Source organism: Prionailurus bengalensis, chromosome A2 (assembly GCF_016509475.1).
Source record: "Prionailurus bengalensis isolate Pbe53 chromosome A2, Fcat_Pben_1.1_paternal_pri, whole genome shotgun sequence".
NCBI lineage: Eukaryota > Metazoa > Chordata > Mammalia > Carnivora > Felidae > Prionailurus > Prionailurus bengalensis.
Window position 1 is genome coordinate 138,277,898 of NC_057348.1, and position 27,092 is coordinate 138,304,989.

Consider the following 27,092-nt stretch of genomic DNA (forward strand, 5'->3'; position numbering starts at 1 on the left):
TACAAAAAATTGCAGTTTCAAATGATGCAACCTAATTTTTGGAACTCAGGTACTGAGAGATAAAAGAATCATATCACTAAATTCATGTCACATTCACGCATTCAACAAATGTTTACGGAGCCCAGTCCAAAATCCCTGTTCTTGTAGAATTTGCCATTAGCCATCGGTGCAAGACTCCCACATCTATTTATATAATCCATCTCATCCTTATTCCCCATGCAATTCCTTGGGGCAGCATTACAATGATTTAATGTGTATCTTTTTGTTTAGGTTATTGTAAAAATGCAGTTTTGTTTTGTTATGCATATATGTGCTTTTAATTTACGTAAATTGTATTGTATTAGAGATTTTTTTCTTCTAACTTTTTTATGTGAAGCACTACATATTTTCGGGAAGGAAACACCCACGTTGTTATGTGTCCACCTCCTGTGTTACTTTGCACTGATTAACTGTATTCCATGATGTATTGCGTTACACTTCACTTAACCAGCGTTCCAGTGAGAGACACCTTGATTGTTCCAACTCTCGACTAATCCAAATAGTGCTGCGAATGTACAAATTCTTGTATTAGACTCTTAATGAACCTGAATCTATTTGTTCTGGAAAACATATACCTATCATTGGACTTGCTAGGTCGTCAGCTATGGGTTCATTTGATAGAATTCAGTAAAGCCAGCTTACCCTCCAGAACGCCTGTGCCAGTTCCTGTGCCATTATCAGTCTTTCCATGTCCCGACAACCTGCCCAACACTTAACCTTTCCAGCTTGCAACAGGTGAACAGTAGTATCGTACTCTCGCAAATGGCTCAGTTTGTCATCGGTTAACTTTATCCTTGGTATCCTTTGTTGATCAGAAATCTTCAATTGATTCATCAAATTGAACTTTCCCTATAATTTCTGCTTTGGAGATTTAGTTCCAGAAGTTGTTTCTTATCTTTAAGTCACAGGGGTGGGCTTCTTCATTTTCTTCTATTACCTTTATAATTTTTCCAGGACATACAAATATTTTATTCAACTAGAGGTCACCTTTGATCCAGAATTTTTTTCTATATGATCAATTTTCATGGGCTAAAAACTCATCATTTCCCATGACTATAATATCACTTTTATTGTATAAATTCCTATTTGTATATGGAGCTGCCTCTGAGCTCTCTGTTCTGTTCCAGTTGGCCCACTTGTTTTATTATTTTGACAGTGTACATACATCTTAACACCTGGCAGGGAGGTTGCTCCTTCTACTTTTTATTTTCAAAATCAAATTAACTATGGTGTAGACATTTATTTCCTCATAAATATTTTAGCATTCAAGTATATTTTTAAGATCCTCCAGTAATTTCAATATATAATCACATAAAATTTATAGATTAATTTTTGAATAATATTATTATTATTATATTTGTAATATTGTCTCTTGAGTCAGATCATTTTGTTTTTCCTTTATTAGAGTTTAAAATATTTTCTCTAGAAAGATCTTGTATGTTCTTATGTTTATTTCTAGATTCCTTAGAATATTTGTTGATATGCTTTTTGACATTGTATTGTGTAGTTGGTTATTGCTAGGATAGAGAAATACTATTTTTGAAGTTGAACTTGTATTTGGTAAACTTGTGTCAATAATTTTATCATCAGTATCATTAGGTTTGAGTTTTTAAGACAGATGATTATTTTATCTGCAAATAAAGTCATGTTAATTTCCTTTTTAAAAAATAATTTTTTTAAGGTTTATTTTTGAGAGGGAGACAGAGTGTGAGAAAGGGAGGGCCAGAAACAGAGGGAGACACAGAATCCGAAGCAGGCTCCAATCTCTGAGCTGTCAGCACAGAGCCGGATGCAGGGCTCAAACTCACAAACCTCGAGATCGTGACCTAAACTGAAGTCGGACACTTAACCGACTGAGCCACCCGGCTGCTCCTTAATCTCCTTTTTAATTCTTATATATCTTTTCTCTTTCTTTCTTTCCCTTTACTAATTTTGGTCAGAACCTCCAGTACTTTCTTTAAGGGTAGAAATGAGAGTTAAGTGTTCTCAAATTGTTCTTCATCTTAAAAGGAGTGTAGCTGAAGCTTCTCTCTTAAGTAAAATGCTTGCAGTAGGTTTTGGTCTTTAATTTTTATAATTCCTGCCAAAGAGGGAGGATAATATAAATAACCACAAAGTATCCATCAGTGTGTTACAACGATTGCAATATATGGATAATTTTGTTTCATCTGCACCCTCTCCACTCCCCTTCCCAGACAACAGTTTATTTTGAAACAAATCCCAGACATCACATGATTTCCTTTGTAAACCTTTTTAGAGCGTAATTTTGAGAGAGACGGATTTATAAACTTTACAAAGTTAAATAAGTTCCCTTTTTTTTTGGTTAGCTAGGAGTCTTCACCATAAAAAGATTTTGAACTTTATAAATGCTTTTTCCTGCATTAATAAAATTATATGATTTTTTTCCTCCTCAGGTTTATTTTTGTGGTATATTACATCGCTAGATTTTCTTTTAATAAAACCTCCTTGCATCACTGAGATGAAACCTATGTGATTATGGGACTATTTTGCAATAATGTGTTGGATTTGTTTAGTTACGATTTTTATATCTATGTTCATAAATGATATGGACCTATAATTGTATTTTCTTATATTTCTCTTACCTGGTGTTCAGAGTTGAGATTACTGGATAAAATAGGACTAGATAACTTTCACTCTTTTTCAATTTTTTTGGAACAACTCGTGTAAGATAGGAATTAGCTCTCCAGATTGCTTAACGACATCCTCCCCTATTTGTTTCTCTCCTTACTGAGTGTTTCCAATTTGGGCCTGAAGTCTTTACTCCTTAATTCTGGAAAATGTGTTTTCATCATTGCTTGAAAAATTTTTGCTCACTGTTTTTTCTTCCTTTCTTCTGTTGTCCAGATTTTGACCCCTTCATTTCATGTGGAGAAACCCCTTAAGAAGTATGCATATTTTTACTTACACCAATTTATTTCTTATTTTATTTCCTCTTGATTCTTTATCATTTCTTTTTCACATTTGATTTTGCTCCTGTCTTCCTTGAATGTATTATTTCCTTGAGTATATTAATCATGCTTTTTAAAAATTCCTAGTCCATTAGTTTGAGAAGTCACTGTTCTATCCATTGCACCACAGGGTCCTGAGTCTATTATTAGTTTTAGTAGCAATGTATGTGTCTTTTACTTTGTTGCCTAACTTTTACTTTGCTTGCCCCCTACTGGAGGTAGCTGTACTTTTCATGTGTCCCTGTTTTGTTCTTCGAGCTGAAGTGCTCCTGCAGATACTCTGTATTCCAACGGGTCTGCTCTTTGGGGAAGGTCAGTCCTGTAGGTGTCCCCAAGGAGATGGCACAGAATGAGTTCCAGGCGTCACAAAAACCACTTTCAATCAATTCTCTCTGCTGCCACTCTTGCAGGTGGTTTCTCTGGTCAGAATTTTACTCCCTAAACCCTTAGGAAGTAAATAAAGCCTTGGGAGGAAGCACTTCTCTCCATTATAATCCATCAGACTTGAGGTTTGAGAGACAATAGAGTGGAGGAGTGAATATGAGATGTGTTACAATCTCACACTTCTCATCAAGTCTTCACCTGAGCAGGACATAATCACCCCAGAATTAAGCAGCCTGAGTCCTGGGGTGGATTTTACAGGGGATCACAGGGGAGAGGCAGGAGGAAAACAAAAATACTTTCCTCCATTCTGTCCCCTCAAAGGAGCCTCTGGCACCCACCCTCCCCACACTCCAGTCATCCTGACCGTTGCCACCCCTGGACAGACCAGTTCAAAACGGCTTGCACAATCCCCTTCACACAGATTTTTATTATTTGTCCTTTTGAAGTACCCCCCCCCCTTTTTTCTTCTTTATTTAAGCATCACTTCTCCTAGCCCCAGTAGAAATGACTGGTAGAAATAAAACAGTAATCTCCCCTTACCCGCAGTTTTGCTTTTCGCAATTTCTGTTCCCCGCCACCAATGGCTTCTGGAAGCAGATGATCCTCCTTCTGATGAATCAGCAGAAGGGCAATAGTAGCCTAACCCTACATCACGTGCCTATGTCATTCACCTCACCTCCTCCCTCACAAGCATTTTATCATCTCACATCATCACAAGAAGCAGGGTGAGTACAGCACAAGAAGACATTTTGAGAGAGAGAGAGAGAGAGAGAGACAGAGAGAGAGAGATCACACTCACATAACTTTTAATACAGCCCACTGTTACAACTGTTCTACTTTATTATTAGTTACTGTTGTTAATCTCTTACTGTGCCTAATTTATAAATTAAACTTTATCTTAGGTGTGTATGTGTAAGAAAAAACCAGTACATACAGAGTGCAATAGTATCCGTGGTTTCAAGCATCCACGGGGAGTCTTGAAACAGACCCCCCCCCCCCCCGTGGATAATGGGAGACTACTGTATTTCTTGAAGGTAAAGCACGAGAAAAGAAAGCTCTTTGTGATTTGGTTCTCTTTAGATTTTCATGCTTTATTCACTAGTTTGTTTCTTACTCATATCCTTGTCGCGTCTGCAGGACAGAGGCAAGCAGTAGATGTAGCACTGGAAAGCATGCAGTTCTTGTCATTTTTATCCTCTCCTTGGAATTTGTCTTTTCAAGATCTTGCCTGATTACTCTGGACAATACCGTTATCAGCTCTCACAGGGAGGTAGTACAGCTTCCTGGGTTAATGTTCCAGAGAGCGATTATTTCCTTACGAGGTCAAAGTTATACAGGATGCTATGGCTAGATTTCTGAAAACAAGGGAGTGTCTATTTACCTTTCAAGTGAAGTGCTTGTTGCTTCAGCTAAAACAAATAGATTTTACTTATCTGTTAAATCACTTGACCATCCTCCAAAACTGCTTCCTCCTGATAGTTTTAGATGTGAAAAATATGCGGAAACAGTTCTCAATGCTAATGTGGAAGACAGGACCAAGATCCACTCTGAAGCCTGACTATGTGACATCAAAGTTTTACTGGCTTTAAATTCTGTGGAAACACAATTGTGTGTGTGTGTGTGTGTGTGTGTGTGTGTGTGTACTGAGTCCTTGACTCAAAGGCTGAATTACTTAGTTAAATCAGTCGTGATTTATGCACTGTGCAGTGAGGCAAACCTACTAAACCGGTTATCAGTGGCCACTTATAGAATATTCTGGCAGTTAGTGGAAGTATGAAAGTAATAACAGCTATAACTATGAGCTCATTTATTTCCAATTAGGTTTGCTGCTGAGATATTTTACCTGCCAGAGCTTTAGGGAGACTTGAAAAATATCAAGAAATGCAAGTTTGAGAAATAATGAAAAATAGATACTTTGTAAAGTAAATTTTCTTCTAAGATCTCCTTCTATACAATAAAAACAATTTAAAATGTAAGAGTTAGGTGTTTCCAAAGGATGTTCAAATTTAAAACTGAGGGGAAGAGGGGCGCCTGGGTGGCTCAGTTGGTTGAACGTGCAGTTCTGGATTTCGGCTCAGGTTGTGATCCCCAGGTGGTGAAATCAAGCTCCTTGTGGGGCTCCACACTGAGCGATGAGCCTGTTAGGATTCTAGCTTTCCCTATCCTTCTGCCCCTACCCCCCACTTCCTCTCTCTCTTGCTCACTCGCTGTCTCTCAAAAAAAAAAGTGAGGGGAACATAGAAAACAGGAAAGAAAATCAATAGCAAATGTAACATTTGTTTACTATATCCTTTTATTCCGTTTTAAAACAAGCATTTAGAGGTGCCTGGGTCTGGGTGGCTTAGTCAGTTGAGTGTCTGACTCATGATTTCAACTCAGGTCATGATCCCAGGGTCCTGAGACTGAGCCCCCTGCGTTGGGCAGCACTGGGCGTGGAGCCTGCTTAAGATTCTCTCTCTGCCTCTTCCTCTTCCCCCTCCACCCCACACTTGCACGTGCTCACTCTTTCTCTCTTAAAAAAATAAGTTGCTGCTAAAGCAGTGTCAATTTTCTTGGTGAATATAATAAATCCAATTTTAAGCCATATTTTATTCAACAACTTCTTCCCTTAAAATGCTTTCAATTCAATTACAAAACCCTCCAGTTTTATCCATGAATCCATGACTGGAACTCTTACATGAACATTCTAACTGTAAATTTTGGTCAAATGGGCCCATGGCTGTCTTTATGCACAGGTCATATAGATTAATGGCAAGAAATGTCATAAATTTAAATTTGGCTCTTACAGTAAAAAGTCACGATTTATCCCTTTATCCATTCTAGTTATCCAGCAGAGAGGAAGCTCTCATATCTGTAACTTCTTTATGACATCTGGAGATTCTTTATACCTGTGATCAGAACAGACTGCTTTGACGAAAATGTATTGCTAGAGTGATTTGTGACTTCCGGCAGGAAGACTTGTCAAAAGTCTTATTTTGTCTAGTTGAGACATAACTTAAATGAACTCATTGTTTGATCAGCCATCTTACATTTAAAGACGTTCATTTGTTGATATTCGGTAGTCAAAGTTAGATGAAGATAATTCCTTGAATATAATCAGCTCTTGATAAATGTGTTTTGGATTGAATTCAATTGAGGATCATTTCAACCATTTTTTTAAGAAGTAAAACTGTATTTGGAGATGATATGTTCTTTTTAGTTGAAGTATAATTGACATACAGTACCTTCTTAGTTTCAGATAAATATCCTAGTGATTCAGTATTTTTATACCTTATGAAATGACCCCCATGATAAGTCTAGTTACTACCATTTAAAATTTTTTAACTGTGTGAAGAAATGCCCAAATCTGTTTCATCCCTAACCGGTCTAATTTAGCTCATCTATGCTTCAGTGGTCTTCCAGTGGCTTTCTGGCAAATGCCTTGGACAGATGTCATAATTTGAATTTCTGGACAGTGCCACTCTGATAGAAAGGGGAAAACATGGGATAATGTGGGCTTTTCTTAAGTCAGTATCTATCTGTAAGACTCATCTCCAAAAGAAACCCAAGTTAAAGCAACATCCTGCCCAGGCTGCAGCTCTAAATCACCAGCTCTCCCACCACCGGGGCTTTCTGGGAACCATTCTTCCATCTCCAGTGCCTGCCCCTGCCTCTCACATCCGTGCAGTCAGCAAATGTACACAGAGGAGAGCGAACTCTGGCAAAGCAGGGATGTTGTTATTTACAAAGACCCTTTTTAAAGAATGCATATATCTCTTACTCAGGTTTGGAGACATCACACAGTTGCAGGGGATGAAGTTAGCCTCATTTGTCATCAGTATTTATGCAGTGCCTTTCATAATGTTGGATGAGATTGCTCATATATTCCCCGGGGTAAAAATGAGTAATGTCTCTGGATGCAGGTTAAAGTTACAGTATGGTTTTTCAACCTTAGGAAGTGTTCTTCTTCTGATCTTCATTTTACATCTAAAACTGCAGACTGTGGAACTGACCTTGTAAAAGACTTTTTTACTGAGCATCTGGCCCTTCTGCAGGCCCCGGAGATTTATGTCAGCTTGTAGAAAGAATGTGAATAAAAGGCTGGTCTCAGGAGTTTGTAAAATGAATTGATGTATTATTTCATCTACTCTTATTTGGATTACATTTAAAAACTGCATCAGGGTGGTCATCTTAAAGCATGATTTTATACAAATAAAAATTATAGATAACAAGCACAAAATTAAATAAGCATGTGGCTAAAGCTGACATAATAAAAACATAATAACAATTATAAAATAAAAACATATCTAATCAGCCCACTTTGGTGTTCATATTATTTCAGGTCTATAATTGCTCTAGAAAAAGAATGGTTGTTTTGCAACTGCACATGATTTTAAAATAATTTTGTTATTTTGCATTGGTACTGTTGATGGCAAAATTGTCTCTTATTTTGAAAAATTTCATTCACTCATTCATTTCATTCATTCACTCCCAGCTTTGTTGCATAAAAGGTTTGTCAGGTAATTATGTACATTCATTAATTCTTTTTTTTTTTTTAATTTTTTTTTCAACGTTTATTTTTATTTTTGGGACAGAGAGAGACAGAGCATGAACGGGGGAGGGGCAGAGAGAGAGGGAGACACAGAATCGGAAACAGGCTCCAGGCTCTGAGCCATCAGCCCAGAGCCCGACACGGGGCTCGAACTCACGGACCGCGAGATCGTGACCTGGCTGAAGTCGGACGCTTAACCGACTGCGCCACCCAGGCGCCCCATGTACATTCATTAATTCTTAATACTGCATCTGAATTATTATCCTAAATAGGAAGATAATTATTCATTAATCATAGTCATGTTTATTTGATCAAAAATTATCATTTCAACACATGCCCATAAGCTTCAGAACAGCATGCAACGTTCTGTATTCTGAGAGCCTCAGAAAATGCCTGTAAACATGGAAGGCACTCAAAAATGTTTATCAATGAATGGTTATCTATCATTATTATTTTTATTATGGGGAACTTCATTAATTGTAACATACAAAAAAACCTCTCATTTGGGGAAAATAGATTTAAGAGTAGGTTCTGCAACAAAAGATGAATATGATGAATTTACCTATCACATCTTTGTTAATTCAGATATATATTTTCAGAACTAGTTCAGTGAACTAATTAATTTATGCAAATTAAAATTAACTAGTATTTATGCATTATATATTATATTATATTACATTATAATTATACATATACATAATTAATATATATTTTATATATACATTATATTATATGTAATATAATAATTACTTCAGTGTGAAATCAGGGGAAGTAAATGAATGCCTTCGGAATGGTTGAAAGATAGAAAAGGGAATTTCTCAGTGGCATTTGGATGTTAGGATGTGTATTTCCCTATTATGCTTCTCTTCACTGGTTTTGTTCAAAACCTGCTTCTCTCTGGTGCCATCTAGTGGATACCTGTGCGAGGATGAGGAAGGGGTCCAACGGAGGACCTGCAAAGAGCTTCTGTTTCTCCAAACTGGAGCCTAGGAGTGTATGCCGTATGGACGTCATAGAAACTCTTATCAATTAGTGCAGGCTCGTCCAGCAGGGAAGTGTCGCTCTGATTTGTTACACGTCGCCAATCATAAGTTTATAAAATAAACAAATGTTTAGAGCAAAAAATGAACATGGAAAAAGCATATAAGCAATGTTTCAAATACTTTAAGCATCCATAGAGAACAGCACCCTCTTAATTTCAATTTTTGAGTTTCTCATTACTTCCTTAATAGATGAACTGGCAAAGCCAGAAAGATGTTCAAAGACAGCGCAACTGTAATCCCCCTCCTTTATTACTCTCCATCAATAAAGAATGGTAAGATGGAGCTTTGGTTAATGGACCCGTGAGTTAAGGCAAAACTCCCTGCAATCTTCCTGAATTTTTCCACTTCTGTGTAGGTACCTAGAGAGTTAAAATTGATTTTGTAAATCTTGATTCCTGTATTTTTACAAGACGCACCTGAGTGTTCCATCACTGTGGTAATGATAAATATCTTCTGAGGACAGGAAAATATGTTGGGAGAAAAAAATCAGATAAAGTCAGCAAAGAATCAAGAGAACAAAAACAAAGAAGAAAAATTTATTGGCCCAAAAAATTATTGGCCTTGAACGAAGAGATTATGTTTATTTTTTATTTAAAAAGGAAATAAACCTTTAGTGCCTGACATGATACCTAGTGCTTAGAAGACAGGGGAAGAGAAACGGCTTGGAATGGAGACACCACTCATCAAATTGCTGAAAAAATAATCAGATATAAAAATAACCCCTTTGTCAAGTGTTTTGTGAATGTGACGCAATACAGAGAAGGCAATAGCAATAAGTATCTCAAACAATTAATGACTTTCATGCTTAAGTTTATTATAAAATATGTACCCAACGGAGAACACAGATGATATTTATATTTTTACTTTGGTTATTGAAACAAAATAATTTTCCACCAGTACGTTTCGAAGCTTATTACATGTCTGCCATTTTAAACGTTTCTATTCACAATGTCCTTTATTCTTTGAGATCTATCTCAAAGCCAGTGACAAATTGTAAATATAAAATATCCCCAAATGTGCCAACTAGGTAAAACTGATTTGTCTGCTAAAAGAAGACAGACTTTTGCTCCCTTCAGGAGAAAATCTGACTTGCATTTGTCTTATGTGATTTATGCACTGTAAGTTTAAAATGATATACAGCCTTTTCCCTCCCATATATTAAAAGGTGGTTTCAAATTTGAAAGAAAGAGCAGTCTTTTGTCACTGAGGAAACTAGCATGGCTATGAGATGAAGAAAAACAAGAATACTGTATTGCCCCCAAGTGATCTTTTTAGATATTGCACTAATAGCCTGAGCTGTCCAACAGTGAAAGAAAAAAGGACAAAAACGCTTAGACACTTTGGCCCTTTTCTTTCATCAGATTATACACATTTATTTTTAAAACATGATTTGGTAATCCATGCTTAGTGCTAAGTAGAGATTCTGAATGATGGTACATTTTCAGTGCCATTTAAATTGCCTACCCCACAAAATTACTTGGAATGCTTTCAGCATTTGTCAGTCATTGGACATTGTTTTTCCATTTAAGACAATTTTGTGATACATAGGTTCTTTTTAATTACCGTAAAGTTAGCATTAGCATTTTAGACTTAGTATCTGAAAATGCATTCCATTAACCATTATCTTTGGTGTGTACTTCTATTTGATTTCAACCTGAACCTCAAAGCGTTGGTTAATGCAAATTCCTTTGAATTATGTAAATGACCTAATATTGTGATATGAAACTGAAAATTTGTCTTCCATTTTTATGAGTGCTACTAAGACAGATAAAGATGAATTATTTATCAGAATTCTGCACACATACCTCATGCTGCATTCTATATCTACTACATTATACAGATAGATGTCCTCGCTTTTGTTAGTTCTATCTCTATGGAGCATCAGCCTGATTCACTCGTTCCCTGACTTCCCTCTTAACTGATAGGAAGCATCCTCATACCCACCACTCTATCCTCTCAGTCTCATAACAGCTTGTCCTCTTGTCCCCCTGTCATACTCATGAAAGCAGTTCTTAGGAGCTCTATGAAGCAGGTCTTTAAAATTTGGAGCAAGGGACTGCAAATGGGAAAGGATATCACAGGTGTCCCTGTATGTTTATGTATCCAGGTACAGTGTGACTTCCTCTCTAAACCAGCTTCCCCATGCCTGGAGCCTAGTCTTCCAGAATCCAATAGTTCCGAGTACCACAGCTTTCACTACCTGTTTTAAAAAACACTGTACCAAAATGATTTCTACGAGAAATTTTATGCCTGAATGTATTTGAAAGGTATGAGAATTTTCCCATGTGCTTGATTACCCAAATCATCCACATAAAGAACATGTACTCAAGTGACAGAGTGAAATTATTACTCTAAATTCCAAAGTCACACAAGAAAAACAGTACGCTAAGGAAATATATTACGTTTCCATGCTTTCTGTGAGTGACTGTCAAAATGAAAAGAGATGTGATTGCAAAATATGACTAGGACAAGAATGACATCTTTTCAATCTGAGTGATAAGCAAATATCTGGTTGCACTTTTACTCTAAAGGGAAAAGTCATAAATCACTAACACTGGATCTATAGTGCTGGATCTATAGAACTAAAAAGAAAATCCCAAGGCATGATGACCTCTAGGGGCCTGGGAATGAATGTTCACTAACAGCGTTCTTGTACCAACTGTATGACATCAGGCAAGTCTTTCGGTCTTTCCAAACCACTTTCTCTATAAAATAGGAACATCTTCCAAAGAGTTAAATGAGGTTTTTCATGTCTTCTACTAATATTTACCGGGGACTTCTCATATGCTAGACATTGTGTTAATTAAGCTCCATTGATATAGTAATAAACAAGACAAAGTTCCTGGTTTCATGGAGTTTATCCTTGTATGGAATGGTAGATGAAATACAGATAAAGAACTAGTTATACACATATGAACAAATATAGATAATGATGGATTTTTAATGTAGCTGAGAATGAAATGAGTAAGAGTGATGCGTACATAGTAACTGGTTTACCCACTTTAAGAATGGTAGAAAGATTTCCCTGACTAGGTGACATTTGGGCAGTAATTCATTGATAAGACTAAGTGGCATTTGGGGCACCAGTCAGTGAAGCGTCCGACTTTGGCTCAGGTCATGATCTCATGGTTCGTAGGTTTGAGCCCTGCATTGTGCTCTTTGCTGACAGCTCAGAGCCTAAAGCCTGCTTTGGATTCTGTGTCTCCTTCTCTCTCTGCCCGTCTCCTGCTTGTCCTTGTTTCTGTCTCTCAAAAATAAATAAGTGTTAAAAAAATTTTTTTTAAAAAGACTAAGTGGCATTTGAAGAACTGGTGATGAAACGTTGCTGGCAAGTGGAGAATTCCAATGTCTTGAGATAGGAAGATCTTGGCACATGCACAGAACATCACAGGCACTGAAAGTGTGTTATGTTGAACAAAAGAAGAGTGGTAGTGAGGAGGTAGGAGAGAAAGGTAAGAGCCAAATCATGCAAGACTTATAGGCAAAGTAAAGAATTTGAACTTTTTTCCTAGGGGCAAAGGGATGCCACTGAAAAATGGTGAGCAGGAGAATGTCATACTCTCATTTACCTTTTCAAGCCTGCTCTGCTGCTGTGTGGAGATCACATTGAAGAGGATTATGAGCACAGGTGGAGAAATCAATTGCAAGGCTATTTGGGTGTCAGAGTAAAAAGCTTGGTGACTTGGACTAGTTGGTGAGATTGTGGTCTACAGAAGGAGAGAAGTCTCGACCTGTTCAAGGTAGAAACAAACGTTGGTGATGAGTTGAGAAAGAGGATAGAGATGGCTCAAAGATCACGCTGTAGGCAATATTTGAATGGTGGTGTCATTTCCTGAGCTAGATCAGATGGAAAGGATGGAGGAGTGAGGAAGTGGAGAGGGAGATGGGATCCTGATCTCACAGCTGCTTACCCATGTGGGGGTTCCACCCATCTGCCTGGTTCTTAGGTCTCCTTGGCTCCATACCCTGCCTGAGGGCCCTACACAGAAAAATTCTCGCCTTGGGAGTTTGGTGTTTCTTTACTCATTCACTTCCTCCTCTTGTTTTTTTTTCTCCCCATTCCCTTCTCCCTCCTGCTATTTCCAACAGAGGTATCCTATCACTTGTTGCTTGCACTTCCTAACGTGACAAGGCACGTCCCCTGTGTCCAGATTCCCATCATTGTAAAAACAGCCTGGGCAGAAGTGCCTGCTCTCGACACCATAGGTTCAAGGGTTATTTTCAAATAGATGGGGCCTCAAATCATAAGTAGAATCCTCAAATGATGCCCTTGAGGTTCACAGGGTTGGTATATTCCAACTCTGGTATATTCAGGCAAGAAGGTGAGAAGAGAAGGCTTAGGAATCTGTCCGCCGAAAGGGTGAAATTTATTCAGTGTTGGGGATGGAAGTCAGAGTGAAGTTGGAGGCATTTGAAGTGGAGAAGCCAAACCAGAAGCAGCAGGCATTACACTACACTCTAAGCACTGAAAATAAAGCAACATGAAGTTCTTAGATCCCCTTCTTTCTCATGTGGGAGATTTAGGAGGGATGCAGAATCCATGCCAAAATGAGAGGAAAGTAAGACACAGTGTGAACAAATAAGCAAAAAAGCAAATTTAAGTAGTTAGCTTTTGCACCATAATAAACCACCCCCAAACTTAGTGACTTCAAATGACAAATATTTATTTATTATTCTCCTTATCCTGTTTGGTTAGTTGGGCAAACCCTGCCGATTTCTGTGGCTCGGTTGAGGCTGGATGGTCTAGCTTGGTCTCACTCACTTGCCTGGCTGTTGGCCTGGCATTAGCTAGGATCATGGAGGTGACGTGGCCATGTGTTTCTCATCACCAGGCTACCCAGTGTTCTTTCATATGGTGGGAGTGTCAGGGTCCCCAAGAATAGCCAGTGAGCAAGCCCCGAAGGCCAAGTTCTCTTCAAGCTTTTGTTTGTGTAGTGGGCTGAAGAGTTGCTCCCCGAAAAATATATCTATGTCCTAACCCCAAGAACCCGTGAATGTGACCTGATTTGGAAAAAAGGTTCTTGGCAGATATAATTAAGTTAAGGATTTCAGAATGAGATCATCCTGGATTATCCAAGTGGGCCTTAAATCCAGTGACACGTGTCCTTATATGAGAAAGGCAAAAGGATATTTGGTACAGGCAGAAGAGGAGAGAGTCATGTGAAAATGGAGCAAAGATTATAGTTACACACCGTCAGGCCAAGGAAAGCCTACAGCCACCAGAAGGTGGAAGGAACAAGGGATGCATTGTCCTCCAGATCCCTAAGAAGGAATGTGGCTCTGCTAACACCTTGATTTTAGACTTTTGGCCTCCATAGCCATGAGATAATAAATTTCCACTGTTTTAAATCACCAGGTTTGAAGTAATTTATTACAGTAGCCTCAGGAAATTAAAACAGTTTGCATTGCATTTACTGATGTTTCATTGACAAAAGAGCTTCACAGGGCTAAACCAAGACTCAAGAAATGAGGAAAGAGATTCCACCTCTGAATGGGAGGAGGTGTGGTGGAGGGGTTGAACACAGAGGTTGGAAGAATTTGTGGCCAGTTTTTCCAAATTGCCACACCACTGTAAAGAAGGATTTTCACATTGGAGCAGATTGTCAGCAGGTTTCATGGGATGGGATTTATTTAGACTAGAGAACAAGGAAGTTTTTAAATTAGGGGCAGGAGAGGGGCACCTGGGTGGCTCAGTTGGTTAAGTGTCTGACTCTTGATTTTAGCTCTTGTGGTTTATGAGTTTGAGTCCCGCGTCGGGCTCTGTACTGTCAGTGCAGAGCCTGCTTGGGATTCTCTCTCCCTCTCTCTCTCTCTCTCTCTCTCTGCCCCTCCCCTGCTCACTCCACCTCCCCCCCCAAAATAAGTAAATAAACTTTTTTAAAAAAATTAGGGACAGAAGACAGCAAAAGAGAGAAAGGGAAGAGTATTTAATCCGATGACTTCTGTACTCCTTGATGAGAACAAAGCTTCTAATAGTTGTGTGTCCCTCATCGAGTAACATGGAAAAACAATATCTCTCCCCATAAAAAAATTGGTGGGGAATCAATGTGTTTAATTTGTATCTCATTGTATATGTTATATTTTCATGTTTAATCATGGAGTCAAAAACAACTCAAAGGAGAAGCAGTGTTGACTATTTAATAATTGTTCATACTCAATTCAGCTCACTTATATTCCACAGTTGTTTAAAGGATACCTGTGTGCTGGGCAATGTGGAGAAGGACTCAAAAGAGAAATGTTGGTTGTTGCTTTCAGGGAACCCTCCAGTTGGGGAGAGGGAGGGAGAAAGACATTTATAAATAACTTTAATACCGAGCGGAGTGCAATAAATGGCTGAGTTGCTGGGACAGTCAAGAGTAGGAGAAAATTACTCAGCTGTAGGAAAGTGAGGTAAGTTTCATGAAATAGGTGGCATTTTAGCTGATCTTGGAAAAATGAGTAGTGTGTCTTTAGAAATGGAGAAGGGATATTTGCATTTTCTTTGGACAGACATCATGAAGCATAGGAACATAGGTTATAGTCTCGGAAGTATGAGCTGCCTTATTTATTTGGCTAGAATGTGTATATATTTCAGGGTGGGAAAAATCCTAGGGTAGCCTACAGTGGGAGGGTTGGAGACAAAGAAAGGGAAAAAGACATCGGGTTTGTGGAGTAGGGGAAACCAGCAAAGGTATGTTAGAGTCAGATCTGGAAGAGCTGGGATTTCATGCACTGTAAAATATAAAATGACAGTGGGATCATTTCTGAATATATTCTCATATATGATCTCATTTGATATTTTTAAGAATCCTTAGGGATAGGGTGATATGTTTATATCCATTCTATAGATAAGGAAATCAAGATTCATGATTTAAAGAGATGACAGAACTAACAAACGTGATTAGGATTAGGACTCAGATCTTCAGTGAATAAAATCTCTCTTAATTCCCACTTAACTACTTGTAGTTTTAAGCAATGCTCTTTATGCCCTCCATAAAGCATATTGACTGCTGAGCCCAAGAACTCAGTGTCTGAGGCAAGAATTTGTATGCTTACCTCATCATGTACTGATGAACTATCGGTGCAAAAAGAGATAGACTTAGTTCTATAAAAGCAAAGGAATGTTTATAAAGGAATCTATCTGGGAAAATTTCTTGGAAACATTGCAGGTGAATTCTATGTGGTGTAACAGCTTTCGTGGGGTCAGGGAGAATTGTGAAACCTAGTATTCTATCTGCCCTGAGATTTCTTTGCAAGTGTCTTTATGTTCTTACATAACTGTGGCTATAACCAATGCATTATGGGTGAGGTTTCCATAAAGTAGATGAGTAACAATTCCAATTAGTTCACCTTCATGCAAATAAAATACTTTGGCTGTGTGCTACAAAGTTGACAAAGGAATAACATTTATGTTTTTTAAATTAAAATAAGATGTTTAAAATTTTCATGCATTGCTTTTTCTTTTGAATACTCCTATAAAAATTGCTATCCCTTTGTAGCAAAAAAGATAAAAGGGCCTCTATTGTTTATTATATCGCCTCCTTCTGTGAACATTGGGACTTCTGTCCTTTCTGTTGAACTGTGCTTCATAAAAATGACTCCGGCAGCAATGAAAGAGAAAGAGGTTGGGGGCAGAGAAATCAAAAGTCAGTAGTTGGACCCCAGTGAGAAGACATTGATTTGGGCTAGATAGCAGTATATTTAATTAGAGTACTAAATCATGAACTTTTAAATTGTGCATAATATTTAAATGTTCATTTAAAATATCCCATGTAAAAGAAGGAGTTTTGTTTGAACACTGCTAAGAGAGATGTATAAGGTACCTGATATAAGAGAAATGTAAGAAAATAGTGGAGGATTGTAGTAAATCTATGGATTCAACAGACTTTAACACTCCAGCTCTCATACGTTAGGGCAAATTGGTCTATCATTTTCTTTATTATACAACCAGAACTCATTATTTTTATAATGAATACATTTCCTTTTTTTTGTGATTGACCATGAAACTTGATAAGAACTAAAACAGATACGCTGCATAAAATATCCAGAACATAAATGAAAAATATTTTGCCTTTTACTTTCTTACTCTTCCGAGAGTATTTATAGATATGAGATGGGTATCTTTCTACCAAATGACCAAATGCATCTTGTTTGCAAATTTTTGTACTGCCTGTTACAAATATTTCCTGTTACCTGATTCCAATGTCATTTTCTACTCAAGACAATTAATAAAAGATGGAAGGTTTTCCAAAAAACTGTCAGACCTTATTTTACTGAAGGTTGAAAGAAGGCCTGTGTTTTAACTTTAATGGAAAGAGTTGTGACCTACCTGAACAATGGCATTCACATAAAGAAAATTAGTAGACATATACATACAAAATCCAATGATAAAATTTTTACAACTTTAACTTTTGCTCTTTACTGTTCAATCTCTCTGCTCCTTTATATCCCACTGAGAGATTCCAGAAGGGGCAATAAAAATAACCTGCCAGTTCTCTGAGAAGGTTGAATATAATGCAATCAGGGTTCTACCATTCAAAGCAAATAATTAAATTTTATGCTATTCACAGCCTTTTGTATTTCTGCACCTTGCTTCTGATCAATTCTCTGATATACGTGTGGGAGAATTTAAAATTTCCAACTATGAAACTGATTAAATCACATTGAATCTTCTGAGTTTCCAAGTTTAATGTATGCTTTAAAGCTTAGGGTTGTTAAGAAGTACAAATGAATAAAATTATTCATGTCACGGGAAGCATGAAACTTATTTAAATATTGGAGTTTTGATCTAATTCCAGAGAATGAGTAAAACTATCCTAATTTAGATTCAGCTAATTAATTCAGTTTTTCCATGGTAAACCCTAAAGCAAGCCAATTTTCAATGAGCTAAAACAAATAATGAGAATATTTATGTTCTTAAATCATTTAACTTAACACAAAATTTGCCCTCGATCCAGGCAATTTAAGTTACAAAGAAATATTCTTAATTTTCCCAAAAGGTGATTAGGCTACATAAATGCTCGAGTTATTGAATTGGTATTTCAGATGTGTGGATGTAAGGTCATGTGCTTGAGAATTCTGACAGTTTCAAACACGTTTTCCATGAAAGTAAAAACACAGATGATTCATTCTTCTGTATTTCAGGGTCCATCCACATTTCTAAATCTAGTATAATCAAAACCACAATGACAGAGGTAATGCTGTGGCTTTGCAATGAAGCAGACTAGTTTTAACACCCTTATGGGTGACTTCTTGGCTATGTAACCTTAAGCAAATTACTTGTGTTCGCGTCCATCAGTTTCTTCATCTGTAAAATGGGGAAAATGAGTGTCGACCTCATCGCATTGTTATGAATATTAACAAAAAAGTGCATGAGAAATGCACAGTGTCTGGCACGTGGTGTCAGCTTGGCTAAGGTGAACGATTATTAAATGCAACATAGAATTATATTGAAATATCACACGTGCACTAAATGAAAAATTGCATCAGTACTTGGGTTCCTAATTTAGTCTTTTTTTTCTCCCTTTCTCAAATCGTTTTTCTTCTTTTTATTCTGTTGCAAATATCTGATTTTCCCTCTAAATCATATCCCTTTAAAACACGAAGGAGAGTTTTTCCTTGGGTCCAGACTGCTCACTGGCACTTCTCTGGCACTGCAGCAGCCCCCTGATGAGTGGTGGATGTGCTCCTGAGGGCCAGACACTTCCAGAGCTGTGATCCTCAAGCAGGGTGTCCTGTGTTTCTGGGGATCCATAAAGCCTCTCCAGGGGCTTTGCAGGCACATAGATGGTTTCAAGAGAATCTTCTTTCCCCGTCTCTTTCACAGATACTCTTCTGCTCCTCAAAAAAAAAAAAAAAAAAAAGACCTAACTTTCACCTCTCCTTAATATTATGGTGATGATTGGCTCATGGCAAAAAAATTCTGCAAAACAAAACAACAAAACAAAACAACTCCCCTGAAACAAAACTTGAGAAAGTGAAAGATGCCAATAGTAATTACATAACACTACATAACACTGTGTAACAAATCCTGCACAACTCAGATTGTTTTCAGTTTTTAACAAAATTAAATATTTCATGATAAATCGCTACGTGGCGTTTTTTCCCATGTACTTTGGAAGGAGTTCAAGGAATTAAGTCATGTTGCTGTAACTAAACTCTTCCATTTCCCATGTCTCTCTCTCTCTCTCTCTCTCTCCACACACACACACACACACGCCCTTCCATCCATATATTTCATACATATGTATTTCTGTGGACAAGCTTTCTCCATGCTTACATTAAAAGTAATATTAATACTGATGCCAAACCCTTATCACTCTAGTCATAAGTAATATTCTCTTAATGGATATGTGTTTTCATTGAATAAAAAAAATTTCATGAAATTATATCCATCTAAGAGATGCATTTTCGTGACAATTTTATTTTTTTATTTCAGAGATTCATTAATAAGATTTATACCATATTTCTATTGTCCTGACCAATTGTGTACAAGCAATAACTGTAATCATAACTCTGGGGAAGAAAAAACATTTTTAACTTTAGAGCCATATGGTAACTGTAATTTTAGAAACTTAAATTTATAAATACATTTTTCTTATTGAGAATTATAAGGTTATTAAAAAATCCTTTTATTTATAAAATATATTACATTGGGATAAAATGCTGAGGTATTTGTATTTCTCTGGATACATTGTGAATATTTTGCAAGTGTCTGGGAGACAGGCTGGTTAGGTTAGAGTCGGGCAGGGAGATCTTAGTCCAGTCGGTAAAAGACAGAAAGAATAATAGTATCAGTCAAAAACAATAGACTTAAATTCCAAGGACATTACAAATAGGTGGATTTGAATCTATACTTATTCCCCTTTTAGTTGGGACAAAGAACATAGAATCTTGGATTTCATATATTTAGAACTAAGGGTGCACTTAGTTCTATCCTTGGATGGAACGGGGTCTGAGCTTTTCTGTGCTATTTCCTTTTAAGCATTGATTATAACCTATAACGATCATCCTCTAGACTCACTTTGTGTTCCATATTAATTTGCCCTCTCTTCCGGATCATTCCTGTCAACATTCAAGCTTGCTATGTGATTATTTCCTATCCTAAACAAATGAACAAAAAAGCTCAAGAATGAAAGAGTGTTCATGGATAAAGCAGTGACTAGCAAGAGGTGGAGTAGAGCTGGACACTATTTCCACTCTTTGCAGGAGCTGAGAAATGGAACAAGGGAAGGGTTATTTTTGTTTTGTTTCTTTTGCAAATTTTTAACCACTGAAGAAGTGGTCTCTTGGACTTTGGTGGCACAAAATTAGCAAGTCCTTAAACATAGTTGTTTAAGTTGTTTAAGCAAGTACTTAAACATAGTTGTTAGAGGGAGTGAGGCTGTAAAAACTACAAAATTACTTTAAAAATGTTAATTGTGGTAATATATACATAACAAAATTTACCATCTTAACCATTTTTAAGTGTACAGTTCAGTAGTATTAAACACATTTACATTGTTGTGCAACCAATCTCTAGAACCTTTTGCAAAACTGAAATTATATACCCATTAAACAACCCTGCATTTGCCCCTCCCCCCAGGCGCTGGCAACTGCCATTCTGTTTTCTGTTTCTATGAATTTGATTACTCTAGATACCTCATGTAAGGGGGATCAGACAGTGTCTTTTGTGACTAGATTATTTCACTTAGCATATCCTCAAGGTTCTTCAAGCCATAGCACGTGTCAGAATGTTCTTCCTCTTTAAGGCCGAATAATATTCCACTATGTATTTTGTTTATCCATTCATCCATTGGTGGAAACTAGAGCTGCTTCCACGTTTTGGCTATTGTGAATAATGCTGCAATGAAAATGGGTGTCCAAATCTCTCTTCGAGACTCTGTTTTCAATTCTTTAGACTATATACCTGGAAGTTGAATCACTGGATCATATGGTACTTTTATTTTTTATTTTATGAGGAACCTCCATACTGCATCATTTAACATTCCCACCAACAGTGCCCAAGGGTTCTGGCTTCTTCACATTCTTCCCCACACTTATTATTTTATGTTGTTTTGTTTTGTTTTGTTGTTTTGTTTTGTTTTTTGGTAGTAGCCATCCTAATGGATATGAGTTAATATTTTGTTGTGGTTTTGGTTTGTACTTCCCCAAAGACTAGTGACATTGAACATCTTTTCATATGCTTTTTGGTGCAAAATGATTTTAAGTAGAAATATTCTTCTTCATACTGAAACAATGAAAATTTCTCTTTTATGCAATAATATTGAGATAAATTCTAGGAAACTTTAGTAAAGTACAATGCTATTAAACACTACTCAAAGTTCAAGGTACTAAAATAACTGTATTCTGCTATAGTTTCCCAGCTAGTCGAGAACATGTCTTAAAAAAAAAAAAAAAAAACTCTAATATTGGCTAATCTTTCGTCTTTTGTTTTAACTCTTAGATTAAATTTTCTTATCTCAAAAATCCTCTTGAACTGCTGTAAGCTTCAATTTTTCAAAGGTTTTATTACAAGCCACCAGAAAAATGCATATCCTCCCTCTCTCATGAGATGGAAATAAGAGATAAACATGTCCTAAGGAGAAAAATTACTTTATCCAGAAGCTCCAGTAAATTATTTCCCTTATCAAAGTCTCTGTGATTTCTGTAATGCTATACTTAGCTTTATTCACTCAATATCTACTCTGCATTAGGTACTAGCCACCCAAAGATAAAATGGTTCAGCTTCTTCCCTAAAAGATTTCACAGTCTCGTGGTAAGAACAGACAAGAAAGTCTGCAAGTTTGCTCTCAATGTATTGCCATTGAGAACAATTTGCCCAAGGTCTTGTGGGAAGATAAAGGGAATTAATTAATCAAGTGAAGCCCAGAATTTGGCATGAGAAGGGTTGTCAGACATGGGGAAGGGGAATGAAGTCAATAGGACTCCTTAGAAGTATTTCAAGATACCAAAGATATGATGGAAGTTTTCCTACAAATATTTTCAAGTTGATTTTCAGTTCCTCTTGTCCTTCCATTTTTAATAAATAATTTTGATCCATCTGTGTATATTTAAATGATCTTTTTCAAAGCTTATTTATTTACATTGAGAGAGAGAAGGAAAGAGAGAGAGCGCATGGGAGGGGTAGAGAGAGAGGGAGAGAGAGAACTCAAGCAGGCTCCATGTGTGGAGCCCGACGTGGTCTCAAACCCACAAACCAGAGATCATGACCTGAGCTGAAATCAAGAGTGGAATGCCTAACTGACTGAGCCACCCAGGCGCCCCACAACCACGATCCTACTAGGTCATTTTCTATAACATTTATTTTGCACAAAATTTGCATTTCAGTTTTACAATGAAGGAGGAAAATGTAGAATTTATAAAATAGTTTCATGTCATGTTAAAAAGTTTTAAGACGCTCTTTTACTTATTTTTACCTTACTGCCAAGGCAGTGATTTCTTTGGGATCTTATTCTCATATTTATGTAACTCAAAAACATCCATTAAAAATCTTGATGTAGAGAGGGATAAGTCTCCTTGATATTTGAGTTTATGGCTTCATTATTTTAAACTAGCAACGAAAGTGAAAGTGCTTCTTCGGGTATTCTTGAGTTAAGAAAGCTCCTGGGTGAAATGGGTTTTTCAAGCTCTGATGGCTGTAAGTGGTATTAATATCAAATAATTTCAGATTTGCCATTGTCTAATGAGACCATTGAGCACAATTCTCTTTCTATATCTGAACACACTGAGATGCACAGAATTCAAGTAATTTGACCAAGGAAATACAGTAAGTATAACAAATTACAGTAGGACCAGATACACAAAGAAGTCCTCCACTTAGCCTGCGTGGATTAGTTAGTTACAAGAACTGATACAAGTATTGTGCCCTCTCAGGGTCACTCACTGAAAGTTGATTTTTTTTAGATACCTATTAAACACTTGCACAATTCTATTTTCATTTCTGGCATATGTAGTTTGCCACTGTACTAAATAAATTAAATAGGTCACTCATCTAGAATTTCCTTTGAACTGAAGGGCTTAGATCATTTAAAATTCGTGCAGCGAGATAGAAGGAAATGCATACAGAGACAACAATTTGGAACCGAGCTAACACAAAAATAAAACAAGTTGCTCCATTTCGAAACATGCTTTCCGAGCCCCGCTTCTCTCTCCTGTCCTCATACTTCGCGAAGGCCGCTGTGTTCTGGCCCCCTGTTTTCATTGTTGGTGGCTGATGTTGGTCCTTCTCTGAGCAGACTGAGGTCTTGGGGAATTGGGGGATAGCCAATTATTTGGACCCTTCAGTTCTGCTCTCTCACTTTTGTTGGGAGGCATCCCACTGGAGGGGGCCATTCAACCATCATACCTCTTTATTCTCCCTTTTAAAACATTTCTATTAAAGGTTTATCATATATTTTTGAAATGTTCTGTTTTGATTGGTGTCACGTGTGTTCAAATTCTCAGAGGCAGTTTTGAATTTCCACAAATGCATCACATTATGAGAATCTGACTTCAACAGCCACTCCTTTAAATGGCTGCGGACTTCTCTCGTTTTAATTGATGCAAGGAGCGAACATGTGCTGAGTATTGATGTGCTGGGAGGTGGTGTACCTTATGTAAATTCTGTCATTTAATCTGAGCGATACCTCTGCAAAATAGATACTGTCATTAATCCCAGTTCTCACAATTTAATAGTAACAGGCATAGAGCCAAAGTTAAACCCAGGACTTTTTGCCTCTAGTATCTATAGTGTGACCACTGTGCTATGTGCCATGACTCCTAACAGTATAGTACTTTCCACATAGTAAAATTCTCACTAAAAAATGTGAATTGAATGGAACTGAATCCATATTCAATGCTCATATTCAATGCTCACTGTTACAGACAGAAATTAAGAAATAATCATTTCCACAGTGGGAGAATAAATACAACCCTAAGGCATTAATTTCTAATGATTTTTTGCCATGGAAGATATAATGTGATATCAAACTTATACATCTTATATGCTACACAAACATTTCCAACTTTCTTAAATTATTAACCTTGACCTTTGTGATATTCGGGAAACATTAAAATAAAAAATGCAATAATACAATCAGTAACCCTCTCTACATAATCATGCTGAACTGAGTGAAATAGGAGTTCTTTTTATTTGGAAAAACAATATTACTCTGTTTTGACTCAAGGGTGTTAACATTTTTAGTGTTCGTATTAATTTGTTTTCTTTTGATCATACAATTATTACATTTATTTTCCTTAGTGAAATGGCAAAACATCCCAATTGCCAAATGCTAATGTTGTGTCCATAGAGTCTGAAAATGCACATCTCATTAGGTTTCTGTGTTTCAGCTGGTAAAAGTTTATGAAGTCAGGATTTGTTTCACTTGGGGGATTTTACTTGTGTATTTTTAAAGATACATTTACCATTTCCCTCAGGTTGCTTATCTGTCCTTCATTATCATAGCAACCAAAGTTTTTCACTTTGTAGTCTTACGCAGCTCAGAGCGATCTAGTCTGTTCTTCCAAAAACATGAAGAGGATACCTGCTGCATGTTTTTTCAAAAAATATTTTTTGTTCTTCATCTTTGAGAGATTATATTTATCCAAAGAAAGTGTACAACCCAATATGAAGTTTGTTTTATGCTTTTTAAAAATTTTGACTTGAACTTTGATGTTAAGCATCTTCAAGAGGTAGTTTTGTTGTTGTGATTGTTTTAATACTTAAGCAAATAAAAATGGCTGTTTACAACATGAACAATGGTATTTCTAAGAAAACATAAGCCTGAGCTTTATTCTCCTTTTTGTAATACTGCCCTATCTTTTCTATCCACATGAAACGTTCCTTAAACGAAAACGTTAAGAGGAGACTGAGACTCTCTTAGATTCTTCATTAGTTGGCTAGGTCTCCCATAGCAAGATGCTGTGAAAAAGCAGCTTTCATGCAGTTATTTTTGTTCCAATACATACAGAAAAGTGGCAATACTAAAAAGCTTGGATTTGGATTTCATACCTTACAGTGGCTTTCAAGTACACTTTCTTCCGATTTGTATTGACAGCTCTCTTGTTGGTAGTATTCACCCATTTTAAAGAGAACACAGAAATCCAAAGTGAGTTGTCAGTCCAAGGTCATCTAGTTTGTAGAGTCACGAATTAAACCTGTAAGTTCTGATCACAAGTTCTTGTTAATAATTCCTTTTCACTTTCCATGATTAGATGCTGTGAAATGAGGGAAAGGGAAGCCAAAATGCTAAAGTAACTTAAATTATAAGATGTAGTGCACCCTATATTCAGTTGAAAGGCTTAATAATTAAATAAAATTTTTTGAGAGAGAGAGAGAGAGAGAGAGAGAGAGAGACAGAGCATGAGCGGAGGAGGGGCAGAGCGAGAGGGAGACACAGAATCCGAAGCAGGCTCCAGGCTCTGAGCTGTCAGCACAGAGCCCGATGCGGGGCTCGAACTCATAGACTGCGAGATCATGACCTGAGCCTAAGTCAGACGCTCAACCGACTGAGCCAGCCAGGCTCCCCTTAAAAATTTTTTTAAATGTGTATAATCTATACATATTGCATATTATGTACATAATAGACATTGAATATTATATACATAATATTCATTTATAACATACTTTTAGTATATTATATACACTTTCAGTATATTATATGTAAGATATATGCGTATGTATATACACACCCTATACATATATATTATATATAGGTTACCAAACTTTCCTATTTAAGGAGTTTTTTTTGAACATGACAGGAAGATATAACCTAACAGAATCTTTCAAACTGGTCACCTTGGAAATGATAGACAAACTGAGATTATTGACTCAATAGTTAACCCTTTACTTTGTTCACAGTTGCAAACATTTTTTGAGACATTCCTGACAGCCAGTTCACCTCTTCAGGCTTTTGATAATATGAAGGAAGCAATTAGCAAACTCCTCCTAGCAGCTGAAGTATTCAGTGAAACATCTACTCTGGGACCAAAGGCCTTCAATAGGTAAAAACAAAATTTAACATTAAAAAAAATTTAAAAACCCCAATCTAAAAATTATTAGTGAAAATATATCTTAATTATTACAAGTAGGTGCTATTTGGAAAATGTTATGTCAGTATATAAATATGGACTTGCAAGCATCTTTCCATATTTGTAGATCCTACACTTCAAAGCATGTTACAGACTTGTTAGTGTCTAGATAATAGTGACAAGAAATAAAGCACACATTATTTAAGTGGATTTTAATTGTATCTCCTTTTTAAGCTTAGGTATTTCTATCATATGCACTTTGCATTGACTAGGTGTAATTTTACTTATGGCCCTTATTAACAACAGTCAATAGCTACTATTTTCATGTTACAGCCTACTTCAACGTAATTTAATGCCCTTTTTCTAGAAAAAAAAAGTTAAATTTACAATGTCAACAAAAAGGAGGTGGCTCAATGAAGCTTTATCATGTTTCCTATGTGAATAAGAATGCCCAGCGTGTAGGAGTAGGAGAGTTTCCTTCTCCATATTTGCATTTTCATGAAGTAAACTCATATGTTTAATGTATTATTAAACTCATTGTTTAATGCGTTATATTTGTATTTTCTACAAGGAACAAAACAAATTCCAATTTAAAAATAGGTTGCATGTAATTCCATATTATCCAAGCCACTGCTCTCTTTAATTAATACATACCTTGAAATTTAACTGTAGTAACTGTTAATAATGCATCAAATGATAGAGTAAATGTAGCAAAAAGAATATATTTTTATATTACCTTGTGTTTTTATTTCAGATGCAGATTATGTTTTCAACTTTTAACTTTTGATATTGGTTACTACAATTTCAGGTACCCTGTTGTGCTCCAGGTGCGTATGCCAAAGGCTTTCTGTGAGCTTCCCGCCTTATGCTGAATGATCTATGTGCGTGTGTGTGTGTGTGTGTATGTGTGTGCACGCGTTGTTTGCATTCATAGTAACCAACCAATAAATAGCAACTTGTTTTAAAGTCGCTACAGGCTTATATTTTACAGTAGTTCAGAAAATTAACTAATGTATGGAGAATCTATGATTTGAGGTCCAGTCCCTACTATGCCTCACTGTGGAACAGGCACAGATTTTTCTATGGTTCAGTCACTGTTTATGAAATAAAGTGGTAGACATTTGGGTAATAGAAAAT

At 36.7% G+C, this 27,092-nt stretch overlaps 1 protein-coding gene across 4 annotated transcripts in view; it reads left to right on the forward strand.

Moving 5' to 3' along the window:
* The window catches only part of CPED1 (cadherin like and PC-esterase domain containing 1), a 272,086-nt gene that overhangs the window by 99,717 nt on the left and 145,277 nt on the right, over positions 1-27,092 (forward strand). For all 4 annotated transcript variants that reach the window (XM_043589341.1, XM_043589342.1, XM_043589343.1 and 1 more), the window contains exons 7-8: positions 25,786-25,928; positions 26,710-26,782. In XM_043589341.1, coding sequence (XP_043445276.1) covers positions 25,786-25,928; positions 26,710-26,782 — 216 coding nt within the window. The remainder of the gene's footprint in view (positions 1-25,785; positions 25,929-26,709; positions 26,783-27,092) is intronic.